The sequence below is a fragment of the Parastagonospora nodorum genome (assembly GCF_000146915.1).
Source record: "Parastagonospora nodorum SN15 chromosome Unknown scaffold_16, whole genome shotgun sequence".
Lineage (NCBI taxonomy): Eukaryota > Fungi > Ascomycota > Dothideomycetes > Pleosporales > Phaeosphaeriaceae > Parastagonospora > Parastagonospora nodorum.
Genome location: NW_001884564.1, coordinates 141,695 through 164,929, shown reverse-complemented (window position 1 = coordinate 164,929; position 23,235 = coordinate 141,695). Strand labels below are relative to the sequence as shown.

Genomic DNA, 23,235 nt, shown 5'->3' with positions numbered 1-23,235 from the left:
AACAGAGGGTAAGTCGCACGTCAGCCCATCTGGAGGCTTCTCACCACACAGCCAGAAGCGCCACACATGCTGATCGTCGTCACGCCCATAGGCTCCTTGAGCAATAGAAAGCTCGCCGCGAAGCTGCGCAGTCCAACCTCACCGTCGGCTGTATCGAATGACACGACGCACCGTGGCAGCACAGAGGGCAGGAGGCCTTCCGAGGCCGCCATAGACCCGCTTTCGCAAGTATGTCCGTATGCGGGCGCAGTCGAACGTGAAGACGCCTAACATGACCATCAGCAAATCCTCCAACGAACGAATACCTCGCCGGCCGTACACAAGCTACGACCACAGAATACAGATCCCGTGCTGGGCCAAACACCGGCGTCGCCGAATGAAGTGAATGCAGACAAGAAGCAGAGCGGCGAGTCACCGCGGGATGGCGGGACATACAAGGCAGACAAAAAGTGAGCACATCCCCACGAGCCCGACAATGTGGGAAGCACGATCGGTTGCGCACGCGATTGTATCGGTGATCCCTTGTGTCTGTGCTCCACTTCGTGGTTGGGTGGTTGGTGCAAGGCGTCGTCTTACTGCGTCGGCCGGAGGCGGTGCATCTAGTACCGCATGGGTCCAGATCAGGCTGACCACATATCCAGAAAGGTCTCCTTCCTCAGCCGCTTCATAGGAGGTAACAAAAAGAAAGGCGCCCCAGATGCTGCCAGCGACAATGGCACCGAGGCGGACGATTCGCGACCCGAGGGTATGGACGCCCAGCTATATGTCGACAATCTTAGCTTCAGTCCCAAGATTCCGCAGCCGCCTGCGTACATAAAGGTTCGCGCCAAGTTCAAGAAGGACAAGGAATTTGACCGCGTGTTTTTGGCGCAAGAGCTGCGCTCGGGATCAGACAAGAAGAGCGCGCCTGCTGCAGGCTCCAATCCAGCGCCGCAATCTGGCTCTGCAGCCACACAGAATCCAATCTGGTCAGTCGAATTCAGCAGAGATGGGAGGTATCTTGCGGCTGGTGGGCAGGACAGGGTTATTCGCGTGTGGCAGGTCATCACGAGCGCAGAGGACCGACGAACACACGAGCGTTTCGAAACCGATCCAGCTGTCGAATCACATGGCAACCTGAGTGCCCCTGTCTTCCAGCAAAAGATATTCCGCGAGTACCACGGACACACGGGGACCATCCTGGACCTGAGCTGGAGCAAGAACAACTTCTTGTTATCTTCATCCATGGACAGAACCGTACGACTGTGGCATGTCACTCGGGACGAGAACCTATGTGTCTTCAAGCACTCGGATTTTGTGCCTTCGATACAGTTCCATCCCACAGACGACCGCTTCTTCCTCGCAGGCTCACTCGACTCCAAGTTGAGACTATGGAGCATCCCAGACAAGAATGTGGCGTTCAGCGTGACTGTGCCAGACATGATCACAGCCGTAAGCTTTACACCTGATGGGAAGACTTGCATAGCCGGTACACTAGGAGGACTGTGTATGTTCTACGATACGGAGAAGCTCAAGTGGCAGGCGCAACTACACGTTAAGTCGACACGAGGGCAGAATGCAAAGGGCAGCAAAATCACTGGAATACAAGCGACGTTTTGGCCGCCGGGAAGCGAAAGTGGGGAGGTGAAGCTGTTGATATCGAGTAATGATTCCAGGTTGCGCCTGTACAACTTGAAGGACAAGAGCTTGGAGATGAAGTTCCGAGGGCATGAAAATAACTGCAGTCAAATTCGCGGTGCATTTGCCGACAGTAGCGGGCATATCATTTGTGGCAGCGAGGACAGAAAAGCGTACATTTGGTCGACAACGGTTCCGGAAGGCGAGAAGAGGAATCAGCGGCCAGTTGAGATGTTCGAAGCGCATAACTCGATCACCACATGCACGGTTATCGCACCGGTGCAGACGAGACAGCTGCTCAGTGCGTCCGAAGATCCGATATTTGATCTCTGCAATCCACCGCCTGTGACATTAGTGTCAAAAGCAGAGTCCGTGATATCGTCGCGAGCGCCGACAGAAGTAGGCTCCGCGCTTCCAACACCCGCCCCTACCGACACTGCCTTCAAGAAGGTGGCCGAAACGCCTGCGTACCTCGCTCGCTGTGCGCATCGTGGCGGCAACATCATCGTCACTGCAGACTACACTGGAGCACTGAAAGTCTTCAGACAGGACTGTGCCTACACCAAGCGCGTACGGATGAGCGAGGCATGGGATACAGGATCTATTCGAAGAGCAGGCTCGAAATTGGGACGACCAAGCAGTATCTTGTCACGAACCAGCCAGTCGCGAAGAAGCAGTATATCAACACAACCACCAAATGACCGTATCATGACCTGGCGCCAAGGCATTTCCCACGGCAGCTTCGATTCGAACAGTTCGCTCCCACGACGTAGTGCTTCACCACGAAAGTCTCTTGCACGGTTAAGTCTGACCTCCGTGCGCCACCCAGACTCGCCCAGCCTACGGCCCATGCCAACCAGCGACTCGCTAGCCTCCGGCCCACCCATCTCTCCGAAGACTTCCATATCCATAGACCGCACCCCCTCCCAAAGCGCAACACAATCCGAAACCTCCACACCACCCCGCATGCTCGCCCCCGACCGCCCCCACCCACCAACCCTCAACCCCTCCACGCAAAACCCCCTCGCAGTCTATAACGGCCAAAGCTGGCTCTTCTGGAGCTCAAAACGCGACAAGAAAGTCATGGGCCAGAACGAAAACGAGAGACCGACATACGAAAGTCGCGCAAGTGGGATTAGTCAGATTAGTAAACTCACGAGTGAGCTGGGGTTGAGTGAGGATGAGGAGAGGTGTAAGTATTGCGAGAGCGAGAAGTTTGAGGTCAGGATAGTGCAAGGCAAGAAGGTTTTGGGGTGTGGTGGATGCGGGAGGGAGGTTACGGGGGATGCGGGAGGGGATGGGGGCAATGGGTATAGTAGGTTTTACACATAACGAAAGGAATGATAATATTATTTGAGATGATGAGCACCTCATGCATCGTAGCCCTTTCGCAGACTAAAAGGTTCTCAGATCGTCGCGCATACATCATCGTCGTACACCTGGACGCTGTCTGACTTTATGAATTTGATCCGAATCACGATCATTTCCACGTATATATCGCCTCTGTGCTTGTATATGGTAGCAAGGTGGCTCTGAAGGGAATTGCGGGAACGGCGCTGACGGAGCTGATGAGTGCGTCTACGAATTTGATTTCGGACTGGCTTGATATCTGACTTGTGGTGGGTTCATCGGGGTTTGTGGGGATGGGTGGAGAAGATGTTTGATACACGTGGTTAATGCGTACAATGTTGGTGGTGACTAGTGTCATTGTTGACTATCACGACTAAGCTTTGTCCGCTTTGAATGGCTCCTGATCCATAAATGCTGGTGGTGTTGCATGTGCATGTCGCAGAACGCTACAGGAGCATCTGCCCTAGTCGAGGAGACGAGTGTGTATGTACCAGCCACTTGCCTTCAACAACCCATTCCAGCTATTGGATGCGTCCGAACTCTCCTCGCCTTTCAAAACGATCTCCTCGCCATAGAGGAGAACAATACACCAATTGAGTGTGAAATGCGGATCGTTCAACAAGACGAGACGGAACTTGGCGGTGTCGACGGGGAGGGTGAGCTTTTTCTCGATGACATAGACTAGGTTGTCTTTTGCGAGGTCAGCGTGCGATTCTGGACGGGGCTATTCTTTCACAGCTCTTACCTGCAAACTGCTCTTTGCTGATACCGTGGCACAGGGCACCTCTGCCCTCGAGTAAGATGAGCATACACTTGCGGACCGCTTTAGAATCTCCAGCTTCTAGTTCTTGTCAGTAGGGCAGGTTACAAAAGACGATTGTCACTTACCAGCTGCAGTACCTATGGTAGCAGCCAACACTTGCTTGTGAATGGGGTCTCCGTTCAACATGATTAGAGCTTGTCGTGTAGTTGAGAAGATTAGGTGGGGTGGTGAAGTGTACTTGCAAGCTCCGCCCCCGCGGGCTACTTACAGGTACAGGAAGGCGCAAGCACGTGACACTGTGGCGCGCGGGCGTCAAGGAAGTGGATACAAGCAAACGAAAATCGAGATAAAGTCAAGTGTTTTAGGACAGATTGGCCACAATTGGGCGGCTCGAATGACCCACAATTGTCATACCCAACAAACGCGTTGTTGCCAAGGCGTTCCGCGCAACGGCACAGCTTGATACAAACTTTCACTTCGATCGAACCATGGGTCGAGCATCCACATTGAGAACAGAAGACAAGGAGAATACGAGGGTCTGTTTGGATTCGAAATAGGGTATTCAAGAGATTGTATATCACAAGAGTATACCATTGAAGTGATCTTCGTGCTTGCATTTATGATTGCATTTGTTCATGAGCTCCACAAATCTACTGAGTCGAAATTGCCTTCAAAAACTTCTTCGTCTCAGAAACAAACTCTTACTTCTCCCCTGGCAGTTTCCTTGCCTCCCCAGCCTTCCTAACCTTCTTCATCCTCTTCTTAAAATCGTTCCGCGGCACCATACCATCCAGCTGCTTGACCTTCTGCTGCATGATCTTTCTCTTCTCCTCCAAGCCAGTTTTCAGATAGTCTTTCTCCGCCTCAAGGTCTTTGGTCGTGAGCTTCAAACTCTCCACCCGGTCTTGCTGAATCTGGCGCGTCGTTTCGGCGTCGGGGGCTTTTGCGGCGAACGCGGCGTCGAAGGCAAGACATGTTGGGCAAGGAGAGGAGGATTTGAGCGTGAGGCAGCAGGGGAATATGGTGGAGAGGCGGGTGCAGATGGTGCAAGGGGGAGGTATGCTGGTGGGTGTTGAAGGTTTAGCGAAGGCGTATTTGCTGCTCTGGGCTGTTGCTACGATGTATTTTGGTGACTCTCTCGTTCGCAACTTTGGTGCAGGCATCTCTCTAGTGATGAGCTATTGTACTTAATACTTGCAGCCTGTGATTCTTCGTGAGACTTTTGCGGTGCTTGAGTGGGAAGTATCGGCGACGATATCGATAAGGCCAAGTTAAACGAGTGTGGTTGAGGTGGACGTCGTAACTGTTGGGTCGATGATGAATGGTACTGGTAAAGGAAAGATTCTCTGAGAAGCTTTTATTTATGTCAAGGAGCCAGTGCCTTGCGATCTGAGTCTGCGATGTCTCATGTGTTTTTGCATCTGTGAAAGGGATTGTCTACACGATGGTAGCAGCCCGAGACTGCACGCACAGCCTGCAACATCAAAACTCAATGGCAACTCGCTGCCTACACCAGTGGGTGATATAGCTACTCTGGCTCGAGCTTAAATTTGCCAGTCAAGCAGTCGTAGTCAGGCAGCAACCGAGCTCGTCACGACTGATTTACGTCACGACGCTCTCTCCCTGCTGCATATAAATAACGACAAGACCCCACCTGGGCACCTCTCTACCGCATTTTCGGATCACCAACAGCCTCAGCTGCTCACTGTCTCAACTAAAATCTGGATCATCATTGTGAGCACTGACATCTCAAGACCCAGCCACTGAGAGTCTGAGACAGTCTTAGCACAACATAGACATATCTGTTACTTCGACGACGCTTGCACACAGCGAGTGGAGAAAAAGCCAGCTCCACAGTGATCTTCAACGGAGTCACATCAACTGCAAACCCCGCTCATTCTAGTCATACAGTATGGCTCGCAACCAAAATCGCCGAGTCATGCCTGGCGCTTTCTCGCAGTATCGCGACGACGAGGCAAGCGATTCTGACAGCTCAGCGAAGAGTTCAGTTAGTAAAGAAGCACCGCGTGGTTCCGACTCTCCAACAAAACAGTCAACAACACATATCGACGAAGACGTCGACGCTCTGAGCAGCCGATTTGGGAAGCATCTTCATGGTGTCCCACCTGTGCTTCCACTTCCTAGCGCCACGGCTACAGTGGAACCAAGTTTGGGAGGAGGTTCCCCTGGCCCTGGAAAACCTGGTCACATGGCTCGAGCAGGGCTATCTGCGTTTCCCAGCCTTCCTGACTTTCAAGGTATTCTTGGTAGGATTCCTGTTCCGAAGCCACCAAAACAACAAACAGCTCCCACCCCTCCTTCGTCGGCTTTCTCATTCGTAGCCAGTGCGGACGCATTCAAACGCGAGTTCAGCTCAACGCACTTTGCACCGTCGACGTCAAGTGTTGATTCGGCCCAGCACCCTGTAGCTCCACCCGGATGCCCAGGTTCCGCCGCTCCTGAGAAAGTCCCCCCTTTCTGGTTCAAGTCTCCCCCAGGTTTTCAGCGTCATGAATTTCTTTTTGATGGAAAGAATCCATCTATCTTCAGCGATCAGACACAAAGATACCTTGATAGTGTAAAATGGCAAGGCTTTGAGGGCCAGAAGCCATCGCTGTTCAGCGATATGAACAAACCTGTTTCTAGCGCCGAAAATGAATTTAAGCCCACAGGCTCTGATAGTCAGGCTGAAACTCTTCCTGGTGGACAGTCTACACCCCTTCGCGACGGCCAGGGCCATGCTTCCGCGAAACTCAAAGTCCAGACCAGTGAGAAGCCCGAGCCTCCCATGGGAGTATATTCGCCAAATATGGCGATTCAAGAGAATCGCGCAGCCTCGGCGAAGCATCAGTCGGACCACTTACAGGAAGAAGAAGATGCCGTGAATGATGAAGACACACCCGCGAAGCGCCTCTTTCGTCAAGGCAAATCAAGCAATCCGACTATGCCGAGAATGCCTGAAAGATACGTTCCCGAAGCTTCGAGAGCTATCTCGCCCATTAGGCCCATCTTCAGTTCTTCAGAAGACTTTATTTCATTCGCGAAGAAAACCATCTCTTTGAGTACGTCCGACATGGAGGCAGTCATGCCGACCTTGAAAACTCTGTACTACCTGATCATCGATTTCACAAAGGGAGTCGCCACCAATATTCGGACTGGTGAATCACTCAAGTCTGTTATGGCGGACAACCTGCCTCGTATTCAGACTCTTTCGCAATTGTCTACTGCAACCAAGGATGGCGTGCTAAAACACAAGAGGGAGCTCGACACGCTCGAGGATCAGGTAGTAGCGGCTAAGTCTCAGTTGCGCATTAATGAATCACTCCTGCGTTCCCTGGAGAACTATCTTCTGGAACACATAATTGGGTTCTATCCAATCAGTCGCTGACCAAGCATGGAACTCAAGATCTCTAGCTGAGTATTCGAAGAGAAAAGCGGAAGAGACCAATACTCATGTGAACGAGTTGCGCCTTGAGATTCTTGCTCTGGAGGACAAGCTTCAAAAGACGGAGTCAAGAGCAGACATTGCAGAGAGTGGAGAGGAAGATTTTCGACGCGAAGTGGACCGTCTGGAAAACGAGCATCGCATCAGCCTAGATAAGATGCGACATGACCATCGTGCGGAGCTGAACAACGTCCGCTCCAAATCTGGGCGCGATAAAAAAGCTGCTTTGGACGAGCTGAAGGCCAAGTATGCGAAACAGATCGAAGACGCAGAAGGAAAACTTCGACTGCACAAACAGGCCATGGCCCGGAATGACGAGCTTGAGACGACGATCCGAGATCTAGATCGCGACAAATACAACCTGGGTCTTGCAAAGGCTGTTGTTGAGAAAGAGCTGGATGAGCTCAAGGGCCAGGTGGCTACTCTGAAGATGTACGAGGATGGGTACAAGCAGATTGAAAAGGAGCGTGACGACTTCGAAAGCAGCTACAATGATATGAAAGCTGAACGCAATGATCTCCTACAAGCACCTCGCGCTCTACCAGACACAACCTCGTCGTCCGACTCGGTGGCCAGTGGATCGAAGGTCTTGCACTCAAATGCAGGGATTCTGAACTCGTATGACGAAGATCTAGGAGTCATGGAGGCATACTGGGACCGTCAAAAACAATTTGCTGAGCTGGCAGTGCGCGAGACCGCAGCAGAGCTTGGGCAAATGGAAGCGCAGATCGCCGAAATCACCCTCCAAATCAACGATTTGCAAGGAATTGATCAGTCAGAGAGCGAGGAGGATGCCGAATTTTCCGAGCCTGAAGACGACTCTGACGACGCAGCGAAGCCAGCTGCGAAGCACCCTTCATCAGGACTTCTCGACACGTTGGCTCAACCTCTGACAGCAGAAGACGGCTACCCTGCGCTGCCAGCTACCCGCCAGGCTTTTGAGCCCACTCAACGTCAGCTACAGACATATGCTACCAAAGCTGCTGCGCCTCGAGCCAGTCAGCCGGGAGTACCAGGAGTAGGTCGTGCTTACGCTCAACCGTCCAACCAGGGTGCTGGAGTAACTACAGTAAAGGAAATATGCGCACCTGAGTCTCGCGGCTGGACAGAGGTGAGACCCCGGAGAACGAAGTAGATGAAGTTCGCGTTTATGATGAACGTGCTTCATGGCATATGACACGGGTGATTGCCATGGAAGCAACGGTGGCGGAATGAGAGAGATTTCCACGAGATCTATGCGAATCACGTAGGCGGCGCAGTTTGTACCATGAAAGTTACATCGATTCGAAGAGCGCTATATAATTTAAGAGAACGTGATGAGATGAGCTTCCGTATGCTGATGCTGATGTTTTCGAACAGTGACGTTTGTTGTGAGACTAAGACCGGTGTGGACGCGCTAAAATGCACTGGCGTGTCAAACCTGACGACGTCAACGCTTCCAGGCGTCTGCCAACCACCTTTACATCCGTGTTCATGCTCCCTCACGATTGCATACGACAGCTTAACGCGTTATTTTTAGTCATGCGTACTATCGCCCTACTTCTCCAGGATGAAGATGCCTCGAGTGTCAAAACGACTGACTATACGTAGCCGCAAGCTAACCCAAAATCCTGTCACATCTATTTCTTCTTGCCCTTCTTCACTTTCGCTGGCCTCATGTAAAACTCTGGTGGCTGCTCCTTTGTCTGCTGCGGCTGCAGTCTCTTAAGCTCTGACTTCATTTTCGCCAGCTTCTCCTCTCCTCGTCGGGTGTCCGCCTGCAGCTGCAGGTCTTCGTGCCGTATCTTCTCGACTTCGAATTTGAGCGCTTCGATGCGCGCGTTCTTCTCCGCATACCTTTGCTTGTGATCTTCATCGCGTGTCGCCTCTACACCTTCTTGTTCTGGATAGCCTGGTATGTTATCAGTGTCGCTATCGTGTGCATACCAATTATCCGGAGCTTTGCGTTCGTATAGCCTGTCGCGATCAGGATGAAAGCCATGGAGGCTGGAAGAGGCGGAATATCTGGGGTTGGGATTATCTGCATGTGCGTCAATTCTGTACTGATGATGGAGTGGGGTTCTGACCTTCGGATGCTCGGCCAGACACTGCGAATCCTGCTGTTGCACGCGGGCCAGAGATATCGCCGTTTCCACGCCACTCATACCGATCGGACATTTTGGCGGCCTCAGACGCAGGCTCGTGACTTTTGGCGTATTGGGAGTATGTAGAGTGAAGTTGTAGACAGTGATCCGGTAGAGACTTTTCACAGGGCGGAGGTGAATGAGTTGCAGGCTACTTGACATGGGAGCGAAACACTCAAGCTAAAGGAAAGAAATTGAAATAATGCGAGGGAAGCGGCGATTGGCTAGGCGACAATCACTCCCCTAACCACAAAGCACCGCGGCCCACCTTGTCTAGTTCACCCAGATCGTGAACCCAGTCATCAACTTTTCCCTGCGGTTGCACCGCTTCTAGGAAACGCCTCAACTGGTCGGACATACCCTCTGTCACTAAAGGTAACAACTGGACAGCTACATCTAACTAGCGTACTTCGTTTGATCTTCCACTACCCTCGGCATGCCCCAGCCTTTGTAAGTGCCTGTACTGATCAGCGTGCTACCCGACAAAAGAAATCGGTCGCCTCCTTCAAACGCATAGCCCAAATTGATAAAATTCCGACCTTCACGCAGGGGAAGTATGCCTCCGAAGCCACCCTTCAAGAGGGGCTTTCGCAAGCCCGAAATAGACAAGACCCAGGGTGCTATACGATCGCGCGGCAAGGCGACGGACAAGCAACTTTCTGAGGCTATTTCGACGCTCGAGTTCCACTCAAAATGGGTGGACCTCAGCATGCTATGGGGACATCACATGCTGGAAGTGCTGGACCGCCTGCAAATGTTGCTTCAACCTACGTCACCGGGTCTGGCAGATACGGTACGGAATATCTGGATCGTCTTCAAAGAGGTCACGAGCGGACTCCGCAAGGGCCCTTCTACATCACAGGATCTCTGGATCGATGTCGAAGAGGCCATGATCGAACCTAGCAAGGGCCTCACTAGCACTGTCAACGGAATGCTAGATGTCTTCCTAGGCTATGAGATACAGAAAGACGCGCTCGTATTGAGCAACATTCTTCCAAACATCGACTCACTTCTATCGTTCCCCGTCACCAACGTCCGGACAAAGTCCGTGATGCTAGTCAAAAAGTGGCGAGTTATCATGGACCTACACCCGCTGGATGAAGAAGCCGGCGAAGGAGTGTCACAGGAGACCGTTCACATCATGTCGGGACATGGAGACGTCCCTGCAGCGGACGTATGCCACCGAATCCTGCTTGACAAGCTAATCAAGATCATCGAGAAAGCTCGATGCATGGACCTCGTATCTCTGAAGCTAGGCAGAAAAGCCATAGACATGTTTCCGGCGAGTCTCATGACCAAAGACGCACTCACAGCAACCAAGGTCCTCGTGCAGATGCAGGACTTTGGAGATCATCCGGATCCTTACGTTCATCAAAGATGCGACGAAATAGTCGCTCGATTGAGATTCTTTCTAACGACACAACCGCCTGTGAATGGTAGTAGCCTCGAGGTTGATACCCTAAGGCTCTCTGAGGTGGCAACTCATTCCAAAAATGAATACTCGGAAGACGCATTGGTTCGTCATGATATTGAAAAGCTTGATGTACGTGCTCTGCAGGGCTTGTGCGAAGCACAATTGTTAAAAGTAGTGGACTGGGCGAAAATGGTTCCGAAACGGATGGAACACATCCAGGAACTTCTGTGTGAGGTAGCAATGGGGCAAGAGTCAAATCAGGAAGAAGAAAGCGACACCATTGAGGAGCTTCGCTATAGCTTCAAATGGTCTAAGAGTATGATCGATTCGAAGGGACAGGTGATCGACAACCAAAGGGAAAATCTACTAGCGCAGAGAAGGATACTTGACGCGAACGAGAGTAACTTAGCAGGGATGAGATCGGAAATGGAGAGTACCGTGGCGAATATGATGTTGGAGATGGAGAAGCAGCGCAGCAAGTATTACCAGGACGTCGAGGTAAGTCGCTGATCTCTAAATTACCGATGAAGCGTTGCTAATAACTCACTAGAAAGGTGTCAACGAAACGACCGTTGCGCTGCGCCAGCAGCTGAATGCAGCTAGAACCGATACCTCGCTTTACAAGCAGATCTTGAACGAGAGGGAAAAGCTCCAGCAAGAGAACATCATTATTCGGCAGGACAAGGCTCGCCTGCTTATCGCCAAGTTACAAAAAGAAACAGAGTGCAAGGCCGCAGAAGACTCGATCAAAGTTATAACCGAAGGCTATGATCAGCTCAAGAAGACCGTCACCGAGCTGGAAGCGAATGTCATTGAGCTCCAGGTAGACAACGACTACCTACTGCAGGAGCGAGACGATCTGCGCAATGCCGTTGAGTCATTGAAGGCTGAAGCTCTCCTATCTCAAAGAGCGCCAATGGAGGACGCCACCGTCACCTCAACTACGAAGAGATACGCGCGAGAGTTACAGCATCTGGACAGCACGATCATGGTCTGGGAAAAGGACCTCGCAGCCGCACAAGCCAAGAAGAAGGCAACTCAGGATAAGAAGAACGAGGTCGACGCACAGATAGCAGAGATTGCGACCCAAATCAAGGCTCTCAAGCATCCCAAGGGTAAGATACCTGAGCAACCTCTGCCTCCGCCTGTCGTACCCCAGATGCAACTTCGTTTTGCTCCGACACCGCCTACACCACTTGACCATCTGGCTCTTCCCTCGCGGCAGGTCCCACATCAAGAATCCGATGAGTCTCCATCTCCGCCAGGCGTACCTCGAGTGCGGCTCCCTGCCGGTCCCGCATCGCTTCGTCCGGCCCCTACTCAGCAATAATTTTCAGCGCTGACAGCTCAAACAACGGCGCTCCAGACATCTAGTGATAACGGTATGGGAAGCATACGTACTGAGGATTCGGAGTGGTGGGAGAATCGTATTGGGCAGCAAGGGTTCACGCCATGGTGTGCTGAGGATATCCTTCGGGGATGCCTTGTAGGGGAACCAGCATGGACTGAGGGGACAAATGTTTTTTTTGGGTCGCATTAAAGGTCACGTCGCGCGATGAGGTAAGCTTTAGCTGACATGTCAGAACAAAAATGGTAGTGGCAAATGAACCTGATATGATTGATGCACACGCGCAGCTCTATCTGCTTTTGCCCCAACGCCCAAGCGCCATGCACATGCAACATCGTACACCTCCCCTGCGCATAGCATATTTACCTCTTCTTCATCCTGACACTCTTGCCCGGCCTCTTCGCCGTGCCGCCCTTCATCTTCTTGACCGAATACCCACTGCCGTCCGCACTCGACTTGGCGTCGTTGCTCTTCGCGTGCCTCTTCTTTCCGCCAAAGCCGAACTTCTGGTCCTTCTTTGCGCGCTTAGTATCGCGCTTACCGTCACGACCCTTCTCGCCGGAGGAGGGCTTTGTGTCGTTATCGAGGGCAATGTCGAAAAGATCTTCTTCATGCGTGTTGCCAATCTCAGCACCTTGTCGTTCTGTTGGGGTTTGTTAGCATGTGCAAAGTCTAGTCTGAGTGGGATGGACGTACTCCGCTTGAGGGTGTTGATCTTGTCGATAGTCTCGCGCTTCTCCTTCGCGCGCTCCTGCATTTTCGCGACCTGGACTTGCTTGCCGAACTTCTTCAGATCTCTCTGCTTGCGTGCCTCGGCGGACGCTTTCTTGCCTGCAGCCTCGTCGATCAGCTTCTGCTTGATCTTGCCCATGTGCTCGTCGCTCTTGACCATTTCAGCGAAGTAGTCTGCTGGTCGTGAGAAGCCTACGCCCTCTTTTTTGAGCTTGGAGCGCGCGTCCTTGACGGCCGATAAACATTGCTTGTAGAATGCGAGTTCGCGGTTGAGGTCGTCTTCGACATCGTCGATCTCGACGGGCTCGTCGGTGACGACAGATTGGTATTCTGAGAAGGCGAGCTTGGAGTAGGGAAGTTGTATGCGGTTGAGTGCGGCGGTCAGGGCGGCGGTGTTGTTGATTGTTAGGCGCTGGTGTGGGATAATGTCGCCCTTGTCTTCCGAAGCTAGCGACTCGATGTCGGAGAGCGGGATGTCATCCTCATCTTCATCATCCTCCGCATCTTCGTCGTCGTCCTCGCGCTCCTGCTCGCGCATCTCCTCCTCGTCAGAGCTGATGTCGCTCTCGCTGTCCTCCAGATGTGAAAGGTCGAGCGCACGTCGCTCGGGCATATCGTCGTCATCATCGCTGGCGTCTTCGTCTTCGCTGCCTTCGGTCTCCCAGTCGGGTTCCTTGACGGCGGGCGCAGATTTGCTAGCCTTCTTGGGCTTCGTCGAGTCCTTCTTCTTGCCCTTCACCTTCACCTCGACCTCGTCCAGGGGAACGCCTCCGTCTTCTTCAGAGTCGTCATCATCGACCTCTGGCTTGTTCTTTTCTTTGCGCTTCCGCGCCTCTTTCTCCTTCTTGCGCTGCTTCTCGAGCTTGATGTTGCGACCTTTCTCATTGTCGAGTGCGGCCTTGAGCTTGCTTTTCGCCATTGTGTATAGTTGTAAGCGAAGTATTCCGTTCGGTTATTCGGTCAATGTGTATGCGCAAAAGTCGCGCGTAGTATACGATCAGACGTCAAAGCTCCAAAAATTATCTTAGAAGTTCCAAATCTTGGCGCAGAAAAGTGCTAGCGTGAACGCTAGTCTCACCGCCCGTGAAGCCGCGGCATGCATCACGTGGTTGCCCTGAACTTAGTATTCACTTCCATGTACCACAAGCCCTGTACACCATAAACGACAGCTTGTGTTGAATTACTTGACACTTCCTTTCGATACGAGAAATATACGCGCTAGTCAAACCACTCCACACATCCACAATGTCAACACCACGACCAAACATGGACCGCGCGACCAGCGACGCGAACGTACGTACATGCAGGACCAACAATATGGAACATCCTCACTAAGATCCGGATACAGTCTGTCAATAATGGCGGAGACAGCTCTGTTGAACTAGCACAAGTCGTCGATGATCTGTTAAGCCAACTCAACACCAAGTTCTCCACCATCAGCAGCGAGCTGCTTTCTAAGAGTAAGATAACATGACTGCTGCACAACGAATCGTGTCTGATAGATGTAGTGGATGATATGTCACGAAGACTGGATAACCTTGAAGCAACGATTCAAGGTGGTGAGGGTAGCAAAGGCCCTGATTCGGACAAGTAGTTACCAGAGGGGTTGGCAGCATAACGACATTGATACATGCTTCGGTTCGTCCGTTTGGGCAATACTAGTCACGCCGTGTTACATCATGATACAGGTTGGCGTTAGGGTATAGACAATAATGAGTTTAGTTTTGTGTTTGTTCTTATCGTTTGTTAAGCTATATCATTCTCATAATCACACAAGATCTACTTGCATCATACCTGCGCTTTTACGTATCCCATCATATCCCATGTATCCAAGGCTAGTCATAAAGAGTACCATCGCTAAATGTGCAATATCGTCTCGTCGGCCGGGAGAGACAGCATCTACAACTCGCTCTTCTCCTCCTTGCCCAAGAACCGCCTGAGGATGTTGCTCCTGCTAACGAGGTCATCGAGCTTCTCAGGCGCAAGGTTGCCCTTGCCGATCAAGCCCTGGAGCCTCTTGAACTCCTTCTGGGCGTATCCCTCGTTCGCGGCGGCCTTCTGGAAGACCTTGGCGTAGTACTGGGCGTACTTGTCCTGGAGTGTGTCGGCCAGCTTCTTCGCCTCCTCAGCGCCATCAGCATATGCGCCCTGGAACTTCTCGACAATGGTGTTGAAGGCTTCGATGGTTCCGCCAGTAGCGTCAAGACCACCACCAACAGCGCGGTGGGTGCCGGCGTTGGTGTTGAGGAACTCGATGAAGTCCTTCTCAGAGCGACCGCCCTCGTATGGGAGAGCCTCGGTGCTACCCTTCTTGAAGTACTTGATGGTGGGGTAAGACTGGACGCCCTGCTCGGTTGCGAGGGCCTTGGAGTTCTCGGCTTCGGCATCGACCTTGGCGATTAGGACGCTGGGCTCGTTGACGAAGTCGTTGGCGAGGGTCTCCCAGATGGGTGCGAGAGTCTTGCAGTCTGTAATTTGTCAGCTGTGAAGCAGATTGGAGAGTGGGCAAAACGTACGTCCGCACCATGGGGCAGTAAAGGCGACGAGGACGTCCTGGTCCTTTCCGACCTTCTGCTTGAAGCTTTGGTCATCGAGGAAGGTAACCTGGCTGGGGAGCTTGCCCTTGATCTTAGGCTTCAGGCTGGTCTTCTCTGTGATGAACTTGCTCAAGCTCTCGAGATCACGTCCGCCGTTGTAGTCGGTGGGCTTGTTGCTCTTTCCATCGAACCACTTGAGCGTCGGGAAGCCCGAGACGCCGTAGTCCTTGCCCAATGACTTGTGCTGGTCGGCGTCGACCTTTGCGACTGTGACCTTGTCCGAGGCGTGCTGGAACACGGTGGCAAGCTCCTCGTAGACGGGAGCGAGGTTCTTGCAGTGGCCGCACCACGGAGCGAAGAACTCTACTAGGGCAGGCTTGCCAGACTTGAGGACGACATCGCCAAAGTTGGAGGGGGTGAGGTCGAGGACTGCTTCGGCGGAGACGAGCGCGGGAAGAAGCGCAATAGCTGCGGGTATTAAGTTTTTGAACAACATGGTGTATGTTCTCTAAAGCTTCAGGTATGAATTGAGGCCTTGAGGTGTTTTGTAGAGAAGCGAGATATGCAGGCGGTGGGTAGCTCGAGAGCTATCAGGAACCATGCAAGCGGCGAATTCTTGGCGCTGCGCGGCTGTGAACGTGTCCTTCCCAGACAGTTTCACGTCGGCAGCTCGCAACCTTACAAATCTGCCAGACGATGACACAATATGACGAATCAGATCAAAGCTCGTAATGATTTCTCATCATGAACATCTTCAGCACCGTGGTATTGAAGTGCCGGCACGCGTCCCCGCGCATGCACGAATCTATCCGCGGAGAACTTGCTCATGTAGAATACAAGCTTCACCTTGCTACCATTTTGGAGGCAAGCATACAAGAGCGTACTGCTAATATCAGATCTCCGCACGATTTGAGTCAAGTCTGAGTTGTATTCAGATGGAACGCGTGCCGAGTCTCTGAGAGCCTCAATCACTAGCTCGAATATTAAATCCGCAAAGACCGAGACGTCACCAGCATTTCGTCAAAGCTTCACTGTGATATCTCGGACACGTCCACAACTCGACATGGCTTCCCGCATATTAGCAGCTCCTGTGCAAAGGTCGAAATATATATGCGATTCCTGCTTAAGTGGTGCACGATTGCTACGCAATAAAAAAGTCGCCGCGCCCCGCGTTTTCTCAACTGCGTCATCACAGACTTTCCAGGTCACTACGCAACGCAGATGTCGCCGTTCGCAACACGATCGCCGGCCCATTGCTGTATCTGCAACTCATAACGGCTTCTCCAGGCTCCCCACAGCGTTACGATCATACTTCACCGAAGCCTCCACAGCGCAAGCAATCGCATCCGGCATCGCGCCTCTCCCCCATCGCAGCCTCATATTCCTCTCCGGCCCCACAGCATCCAAGTTCCTACACGGTCTCATAACCCACGACGCAACCCGCGTCTCGCCATTCTATGCCGCCTTCCTCGACGCGCGCGGCCGCGTGATATGCGATGTATTCATCTGGGTATGGCCCGAGCTGATCGCGCAACAAGGGCACTGGGCATGCTACATCGAAGTCGACGCCGGCCAAGCCAACGCCCTGATGTTGCACCTGAAGCGTCACAAACTCCGCCACAAGCTCACAATCAGCCACGTACCAGCTGAAGGACGAGACGGCATAAAGGTCTGGGCAGCTTGGGGTGACGCGCACAAACAAGTCAAGGACTGGGGCGAGATTGCTGGACTGCAGGATCCGCGCGCGCCGGGTATGTATAGGTACCTGGCGAATGCGGATCGCGAAACGATTGCGCGGGACATGCAACCTGTAGACACCAAGTTCTACGACATTCAGCGGTATATACACGGCGTACCAGAAGGGTCAGCAGAAATGCCGCCCTACAGCACGCTGCCCATGGAAGCCAATATCGACCTAAGCAGCGGCATAGATTTCAAAAAAGGATGCTATATCGGCCAAGAACTCACCATTCGCACGAAACACACAGGCGTGGTGAGGAAGCGCATATTACCAGTTCGCTTCCACGCCGGCGGTGCAGGTGCAGCGGACCCACAAGCACCCGTCAACCCATCATTTGCACCGCAGCCTCAGCCGGGGATGGATATCAGGACCCTCGACGACACGGGGGCTTTGAGCAAGGGCAGGCCGACGGGGAGGATCGTTGCGGCGATTGGTAACGTAGGTCTTGCGACTTGTAGGATCGAGAACATGACGTCCATGAGGGTCAGTACAGAAGGCGGGTTCTACAAGGAAGGAACGCAATTTGGTGTTGATGTCGATGGGCAAGTAGTCAGAGTTGAGCCTGTGGTGCACGACTGGTTCGTAGAGCGTAAAGAGGCGCTATGGGGTCGTGGGGAGAAGATGAAGAAGAGCTGGGTCGAAAAAGCACAGGAGGAGTTAGACTAGATTGTAGTCTACAAAGTAATATCAAGTTCACTTGCTGTTAGTATTGGCGGGATTTTGGTGGTCGCCTTGAATTACCTAGTTGCTGACCGGCGGGGCTGTGCTAGTGTGGCTGAGCCCGACGTCATGAGCCCATACATGAGATGAAGACGACAACATCACATATCAGTCCTAATAAGTCGAACGTTTTTGCTAATTCACACGCACCCTTCATTCGGATTCTACACTGATCTCTGCGTAATTCTGCGACGAAAGTGCTAGGGTGACCATGTCCGTCATCCTCCCCACCAAGTCTTCAGAACAAGGCTTCTCAATATCAAACCTCATCTCGCGCTTCCGATCCAAAAAGAGCAGTAAAACCACAGGCTCCAAAGACCATCCACAGCCCACAACAAGTCAAGAATCTCGCCCGCCCTTGATCCCCTCTCCCCTCCCCCTAGTCCTCCCAGAACACCAACAGACCCTCCCACCCCTCGGCTGGACAACAATAACATTCCCGCAACCCTCATCAGTCCCAGACGCCCCTGGCCCACACCCTCTCCAGACCGCATATGAGGATCTCTTCGCCGCCAGCCAAGCCTTCTTCAACTTACCCGACGCAACAAAAGCGCAATGGAAGCACAAACTCGGCTCCGAAGAAGGCTGGTCCAGCATTCCCGGCGAGAAAGAATTCATCACCCTGCGCAGCCTGGAGTATTGTCCTGACATCCTCCTCGGGCCGGCGAAGAGGTATTGGGATTTGATGGGCGCGTATCTCACATCCACTCTATCGCGTGTTGAAACGAGTCTGGCGCAGCAGACGGATAGTTTGACGCGCTTCGTTGGCCCGTGTGCAGTTTTGCAGGCGACGGATGCGGCGAAGACGGCGACGATGTTGAGGTTGTTTCGGTACGAGGGGTGGGAGGAGAAGGTTGTTGCGGAGGCGCATAGTGATTTGGGATTGTTGAGCGTTGTGGTGGGAAACGTACCGGGGTTAGAAGTTTGGGACGGCAAGGGCTGGTTCGACGTTGAGCGCGAGGTGCAAAGAGCGGGAATGCAGGGTGCGAGTATGCTCGTTGGCCGACAGTTGGAGAGGCTGAGTAATGGGAGATATGCGGCGGGCGGGCATAGGGTTGTGAGTTATGGTGCACCGGCACCTACAAATGGTGACATGGAGAAGAGGTATCGGTACAGCATTGTGTTTGTGCTGAGGGCGCATGAGCCGGTTGTTATTGAGTCTGAGGAGTTAGAGACGGAGGTTACGGGGAAGTGGGAGAAGCCGTTGAGCGGGGTGACGGCGGGAAAGATGTATGAAGAAATTCGAGGGAAGCATTTTAATATTAATATTGGGGTGGAGGAGAGGGAGAAGCAGAGGAGGAAGATACAGGAGGAAAAGGAGAAGGGCGCAAAGAACACCTAGAACCAACTATACATCCTTATACAATTGTTGTTTGTCGATCGTAAGTATTCTTTAAAGTGTTATTGCTCTGCATTTCCTCACTTCCATTTTACACACAAGCTGGCCCTTTGTTATTTCCACGATCTATACCGAGATGTACAAACCTCTGTAGAGTAAGGACAATCACTGAGCGAGTATTAATCGAATGGAGAAGTTAGAGCATTCAACAGCACGCAGTAGTACGGCTCTCAGTGCCCAAAAGTGCAGCATCTTCATCTGGTCCTTTTCCGTCATCACGTCAGGTATATATACACAATGTCTAGCAGTGTTCTTGGAAAGTGAATAAGGGGATCGAAATACCCTGGGCCGCCTGCTTGGGGCATCTATACGAACGCTCTGGCAGTGAGCACTTCTTTTCACAACATCAGCCTTTCACAGCAGACCCATAAAGTCCGTCATTCAGGCCGCGCAGTCTCCCATGCAATCACTCACGAGCCCAGAGCCTCTCGCTAGCGTACAAATCCTCTATCCACTCTCTCCCTCCTGATACTACAAAGTCCATCACGCCCTGCCATACAAACTCTCTTCCCACCACCTCGCCTGGAAGTTCCGAATCAACCACTCCGTTGACAACTGACTTTCACAAGCACCATCTACATCTTTAGCATACCCCTATCTACGAAAGTACCTAAACCATTCAATCATGCCAGGTCTTGTTATGGCTCGATCACTCCTCAACCTCGCCGACTTGGTCGCGCTGCCCTTTGGCAATGCGATCGAGCACGCGCGCTCAGCATCCAAGTCCTCCCCGAAGCTGTGCGATTCGGGATATAGCTCGGAAAACGATCAAGGTATCCTATCATCACTCACAATGATCTCGGGGACATGTCCTAATAAGCATGCAGATAAACTACAGCCATCAGATCGGCCGGAGAAGAAAAACGATTGTATTGTCATTCGCCATGAGCATATGCTATATGGCAGCCTTGCACTCTCCATCCTCGGACTCATCGACAAGAACCTCATTGCTCCGGTTGTTATGGGGATGGCTGGTGTCGCCCTCCTGATTCCTCTCATTCTGCCGACGATCGGACTGGAGCAAGTCTTGGATTTGTCTGCTTTCCGGTTTCAGTGGAAACGAGAGATGGAGGTTCGGGATGTTGTTGAATATGTTGATCGCGAGGTTCTCAAGGAGGTTGAGAAACCTGTCTACCACGAGGTCGTCAAATATGTCGATCGAGAAGTTGTCCAGTTTGTTGACCGCGAGGCTGTCAAGTACCTCGACCGCGAAGTTGTTAATTATGTCGACCGCGAGGTGATCAAGTACGTTAACCGCGATGTCATCAAGGAGGTGGAGAAGTCTGTCCATTACTACATCATCAAGACCGAGATTGTCGAGAAGTCGGCCACTCGAGCCGAGACCATTTTTACCGAGACACCGACGCCTGCTTATGCCAATGCAGGAGTACAGGTCGACGGCATGGAGTATTCAAGTTCCTTCACGCGGAAGGTTGCAATCACCGAGGGTCTGCCAGTTGAGCGAAAGACAGTAACCAATGAGGTTTTACCCGTCGCTTCAGTTGAGCAGAACATGGATGGACAGCCCAAGAAGAACAACCGCAAGCATCGTGCCGGTAAGAAGCAGCGGAAACAGAAGACCGCCAGCCTGGTCTCTGCAGAGACCCTCACCATTACCGCTCCTCCTGTTGACCAGACTTCGACATCTGCTGCAACAAAGATTGTGGAAGAGGTTTTGACAACGTACGAGACGCCGATCAATGAGAAGATCTCATCAGTTTCTCTTGAAGAGGACTCAGGAGTCGCTGCTTCAGCTCCAAGCACCACCGACGCCGACATCCAATCCATCTTCATTCGCACTACCGCTGCACAGAATGAGGGAATGCGTATCGCACAAGAGGCTCGCGATCGAACACGCAAGCCTGGCGGTATACCTCCTCAGATCGAAAAGGTCAAGGACGAGCGCGAGACTGACCTTCCACCCCACGAGCACGACACCTACAAGGATCTAGTCTTTCGGACGGTGGCAGATATGAATGCAGCTGATCAGGAGTACCTGACTATGCCTCCACCAGGCCGAGGCAGTCCTGCTACTCAACAAGGCTTCGACCGCAATACTGCCATACGAGACACATTTTTCTTCCGTGGCGAGGAATTGCAGAACCCTCACACCTGGGGGGAGACCCCAATCAAGCACCTCTTTGTATCCATTCCAGTGAAGGGCGTGTGGCTTTACGTAACACCAGAGGCGTCCTACGTCTTCCGCTGGCACGTCGAGAATTCAGTCTGGTATTGTGAGGACTACGGCTTTGGATTCCATCAGACAGAGCTGAAAGCGAAGACGGAACCGTTATTTGAATACTTTTATGCTGATCTAACTGTTCCAAATGAAGACGTAACGGCCAACGGTGCGCGACGCGTCGGAAGCCCTGAAGGCCCGTTTTGGGCTCAGGCTGTTGCGGACTGCGCGGCAGAGGTTAAGAAGCAGATGAAGGCTGAGCAGAAATCCCAAGAGGCCGCACAGGAGATGCAGCAGGAGATTTATGAACAGCAAATCAAGGCCAAACAGTTCAAGCTACATGTTCACCAACAAGAAGAGCAGAGGCGAGCGGCATGCCCGGCGCCGCAGATGCCGAAGCAGTTTGATCAAGACAACCCTGCCTTCAGAACCGCTCAGCAGAAATGGAATGAACATCGGGCTTCTCGTCAGTCACAACAGACGCCACAGATGCCGAAGCAGGGCGATTACGATGATGCCCAGTACTGGAACGCTCAGCAGTCTCAACAGAGTACTCCTCCCCAGTCACGACCAAAGGCTCGTACTCGCGCTCGTGCTCCCAAGATGACGCCACAACAAACTGGCTCGGAGCATGCTCGCAAGGCAGCCGAGTAGATGGCGAGCTGGGAGAGCATTTCCGGTGAGAAGAAGAAAGCGAATGGAGAGAGGATGTTTTCAGTGATGTGTTGGATGAGATGGATCTTGCGAGTTCGGTGGAAGATGTAACGAGATTGGGATTAAGATTTGGAGCAAATAGATCGGACATCTTCGGGAAGGGCGTTTGGGCTTACATAATTTCTAGGAAGGTGCCTACTTAACGAATAGATGATGGGAAAAGCCGAAGAAGAATAAACTGCTAAATTCATGATTGATGTTCCAGTGCGCAGACACTGTGACATTCGATGGGCTTTCACCCTCAACATATGATGATCAGTGTACGTGAACCACACTGCAACAGATTTAATGCCCTACTTACCGTGGAATGAAGACCCATCGCATGCGTTATTATAGTGAAATCTCCCGTAATCTCCAGGTTGACACCTCTCATCTTCATACACCATTCCCGACATTCTTCCAGCGATGCGCATTGGGGGCAGTGGCGGGAGATGCAACACCCATACTCCGCCGCCGTCGGGCCAGCCAAAGATGTACTTCTTTTGCTGCTCGGCGGCATACCAGTGACGGAAACCGTCGTCGAATAACCACAATTGGCCGTTTGCGAAGGCGTTCGACAGGAGGGCGCCGCCGGCGCGGAAGATGCGCAGTGCGACGTCATGCTCGTCGCTTTCCGTCCAATTTGGCTGCAGCACGGAGAGGAAGTCATCTCCATTCAATTCGTCGTGCCATGTGCGGCCGAGGATGTGTGTGACGAGAGCCGGTATCGTGGTTTGGAGCTGCACGATTGTTTCCTTAGGGCGTGGCTTGGGGTAGGCGTAGAGTTGGTATACGTTGTAGCCATAATGAGACTTTATCCGCAGCCGCGTTGGGTATGCGAACGGTTCGTCGGGGTATAACGGTGGTGAGTTTGCTGTTGTGGTGAGGGGCATTATGGGAGAAATGTGGTGTTCTGCGGCGTGGTGGATGAGGAACCTTAGAAGTACATACCGGGGCATGAAGGCGGCAGCCTGATTTATGCTTGAAGGAAATTCAAACCTTAATACTAGGCAGACGTTTAGCAGCGCTGCGCAGTCCTCCTACTCCTCCGCACCCGCAAAAAAAGATATAAATTCCCTAAGCCCAGCGCCCTAGCAAAAAGAGTAACGTCGTGTTATGCCCGAAAACCCGTCGACTTTGAGTTTTACAATTCCGATGTCGATTTCTCGGTGCC

General features: G+C 52.4%; 13 protein-coding genes across 13 annotated transcripts; 7 read left to right on the top strand and 6 right to left on the bottom strand.

Moving 5' to 3' along the window:
* Positions 1-609: 609 nt before the first annotated feature.
* Positions 610-2,318, top strand: SNOG_09998 (hypothetical protein; the record flags this gene model as incomplete). The annotated part of the gene is made up of 2 exons (XM_001800230.1): positions 610-2,183; positions 2,216-2,318. The coding sequence occupies 2 exons, from the start codon at positions 610-612 to the stop codon at positions 2,316-2,318; spliced, it is 1,677 nt and encodes a 558-aa protein (XP_001800282.1).
* A 1,112-nt stretch (positions 2,319-3,430) lies between these two features.
* On the bottom strand, positions 3,431-3,916 carry SNOG_09997 (hypothetical protein; the record flags this gene model as incomplete). The annotated part of the gene is made up of 3 exons (XM_001800229.1): positions 3,431-3,681; positions 3,713-3,790; positions 3,856-3,916. The coding sequence occupies 3 exons, from the start codon at positions 3,914-3,916 to the stop codon at positions 3,431-3,433; spliced, it is 390 nt and encodes a 129-aa protein (XP_001800281.1).
* A 515-nt stretch (positions 3,917-4,431) lies between these two features.
* Positions 4,432-4,893, bottom strand: SNOG_09996 (hypothetical protein; the record flags this gene model as incomplete). Its single annotated transcript, XM_001800228.1, has 1 exon — positions 4,432-4,893. The coding sequence occupies one exon, from the start codon at positions 4,891-4,893 to the stop codon at positions 4,432-4,434; it is 462 nt and encodes a 153-aa protein (XP_001800280.1).
* Positions 4,894-5,642: 749 nt separating this feature from the next.
* On the top strand, positions 5,643-8,310 carry SNOG_09995 (hypothetical protein; the record flags this gene model as incomplete). The annotated part of the gene is made up of 4 exons (XM_001800227.1): positions 5,643-5,742; positions 5,825-6,052; positions 6,178-7,023; positions 7,145-8,310. The coding sequence occupies 4 exons, from the start codon at positions 5,643-5,645 to the stop codon at positions 8,308-8,310; spliced, it is 2,340 nt and encodes a 779-aa protein (XP_001800279.1).
* A 484-nt stretch (positions 8,311-8,794) lies between these two features.
* Positions 8,795-9,332, bottom strand: SNOG_09994 (hypothetical protein; the record flags this gene model as incomplete). Its single annotated transcript, XM_001800226.1, has 3 exons — positions 8,795-9,057; positions 9,102-9,161; positions 9,242-9,332. The coding sequence occupies 3 exons, from the start codon at positions 9,330-9,332 to the stop codon at positions 8,795-8,797; spliced, it is 414 nt and encodes a 137-aa protein (XP_001800278.1).
* Positions 9,333-9,734: 402 nt separating this feature from the next.
* On the top strand, positions 9,735-12,042 carry SNOG_09993 (hypothetical protein; the record flags this gene model as incomplete). The annotated part of the gene is made up of 4 exons (XM_001800225.1): positions 9,735-9,748; positions 9,848-10,861; positions 11,125-11,210; positions 11,267-12,042. 4 exons carry the CDS (start codon positions 9,735-9,737, stop codon positions 12,040-12,042), a joined length of 1,890 nt encoding a protein of 629 aa, XP_001800277.1.
* A 270-nt stretch (positions 12,043-12,312) lies between these two features.
* On the bottom strand, positions 12,313-13,711 carry SNOG_09992 (hypothetical protein; the record flags this gene model as incomplete). Its single annotated transcript, XM_001800224.1, has 2 exons — positions 12,313-12,703; positions 12,757-13,711. The coding sequence occupies 2 exons, from the start codon at positions 13,709-13,711 to the stop codon at positions 12,423-12,425; spliced, it is 1,236 nt and encodes a 411-aa protein (XP_001800276.1). The 3' UTR covers positions 12,313-12,422.
* Positions 13,712-14,037: 326 nt separating this feature from the next.
* Positions 14,038-14,386, top strand: SNOG_09991 (hypothetical protein; the record flags this gene model as incomplete). The annotated part of the gene is made up of 3 exons (XM_001800223.1): positions 14,038-14,085; positions 14,141-14,252; positions 14,301-14,386. 3 exons carry the CDS (start codon positions 14,038-14,040, stop codon positions 14,384-14,386), a joined length of 246 nt encoding a protein of 81 aa, XP_001800275.1.
* Positions 14,387-14,498: 112 nt separating this feature from the next.
* SNOG_09990 (hypothetical protein) lies at positions 14,499-15,825 on the bottom strand (the record flags this gene model as incomplete). The annotated part of the gene is made up of 2 exons (XM_001800222.1): positions 14,499-15,260; positions 15,309-15,825. The coding sequence occupies 2 exons, from the start codon at positions 15,823-15,825 to the stop codon at positions 14,692-14,694; spliced, it is 1,086 nt and encodes a 361-aa protein (XP_001800274.1). The 3' UTR covers positions 14,499-14,691.
* A 567-nt stretch (positions 15,826-16,392) lies between these two features.
* SNOG_09989 (hypothetical protein) lies at positions 16,393-17,736 on the top strand (the record flags this gene model as incomplete). Its single annotated transcript, XM_001800221.1, has 2 exons — positions 16,393-16,427; positions 16,551-17,736. The coding sequence occupies 2 exons, from the start codon at positions 16,393-16,395 to the stop codon at positions 17,734-17,736; spliced, it is 1,221 nt and encodes a 406-aa protein (XP_001800273.1).
* A 194-nt stretch (positions 17,737-17,930) lies between these two features.
* Positions 17,931-19,170, top strand: SNOG_09988 (hypothetical protein). Its single transcript, XM_001800220.1, has one exon. It carries the CDS (start codon positions 18,002-18,004, stop codon positions 19,130-19,132), a length of 1,131 nt encoding a protein of 376 aa, XP_001800272.1. The 5' UTR covers positions 17,931-18,001; the 3' UTR covers positions 19,133-19,170.
* A 644-nt stretch (positions 19,171-19,814) lies between these two features.
* SNOG_09987 (hypothetical protein) lies at positions 19,815-22,022 on the top strand (the record flags this gene model as incomplete). Its single annotated transcript, XM_001800219.1, has 2 exons — positions 19,815-19,927; positions 20,096-22,022. The coding sequence occupies 2 exons, from the start codon at positions 19,815-19,817 to the stop codon at positions 22,020-22,022; spliced, it is 2,040 nt and encodes a 679-aa protein (XP_001800271.1).
* Positions 22,023-22,375: 353 nt separating this feature from the next.
* On the bottom strand, positions 22,376-22,954 carry SNOG_09986 (hypothetical protein; the record flags this gene model as incomplete). Its single annotated transcript, XM_001800218.1, has 1 exon — positions 22,376-22,954. The coding sequence occupies one exon, from the start codon at positions 22,952-22,954 to the stop codon at positions 22,376-22,378; it is 579 nt and encodes a 192-aa protein (XP_001800270.1).
* Between the last annotated feature and the right edge of the window lie 281 nt (positions 22,955-23,235).

Coding starts and splice junctions, on each gene's coding strand:
- SNOG_09988 (XM_001800220.1), top strand. CDS start 18,002: ATGTCCGTCATCCTCCCCACCAAGTCTTCAGAACAAGGCTTCTCAATA.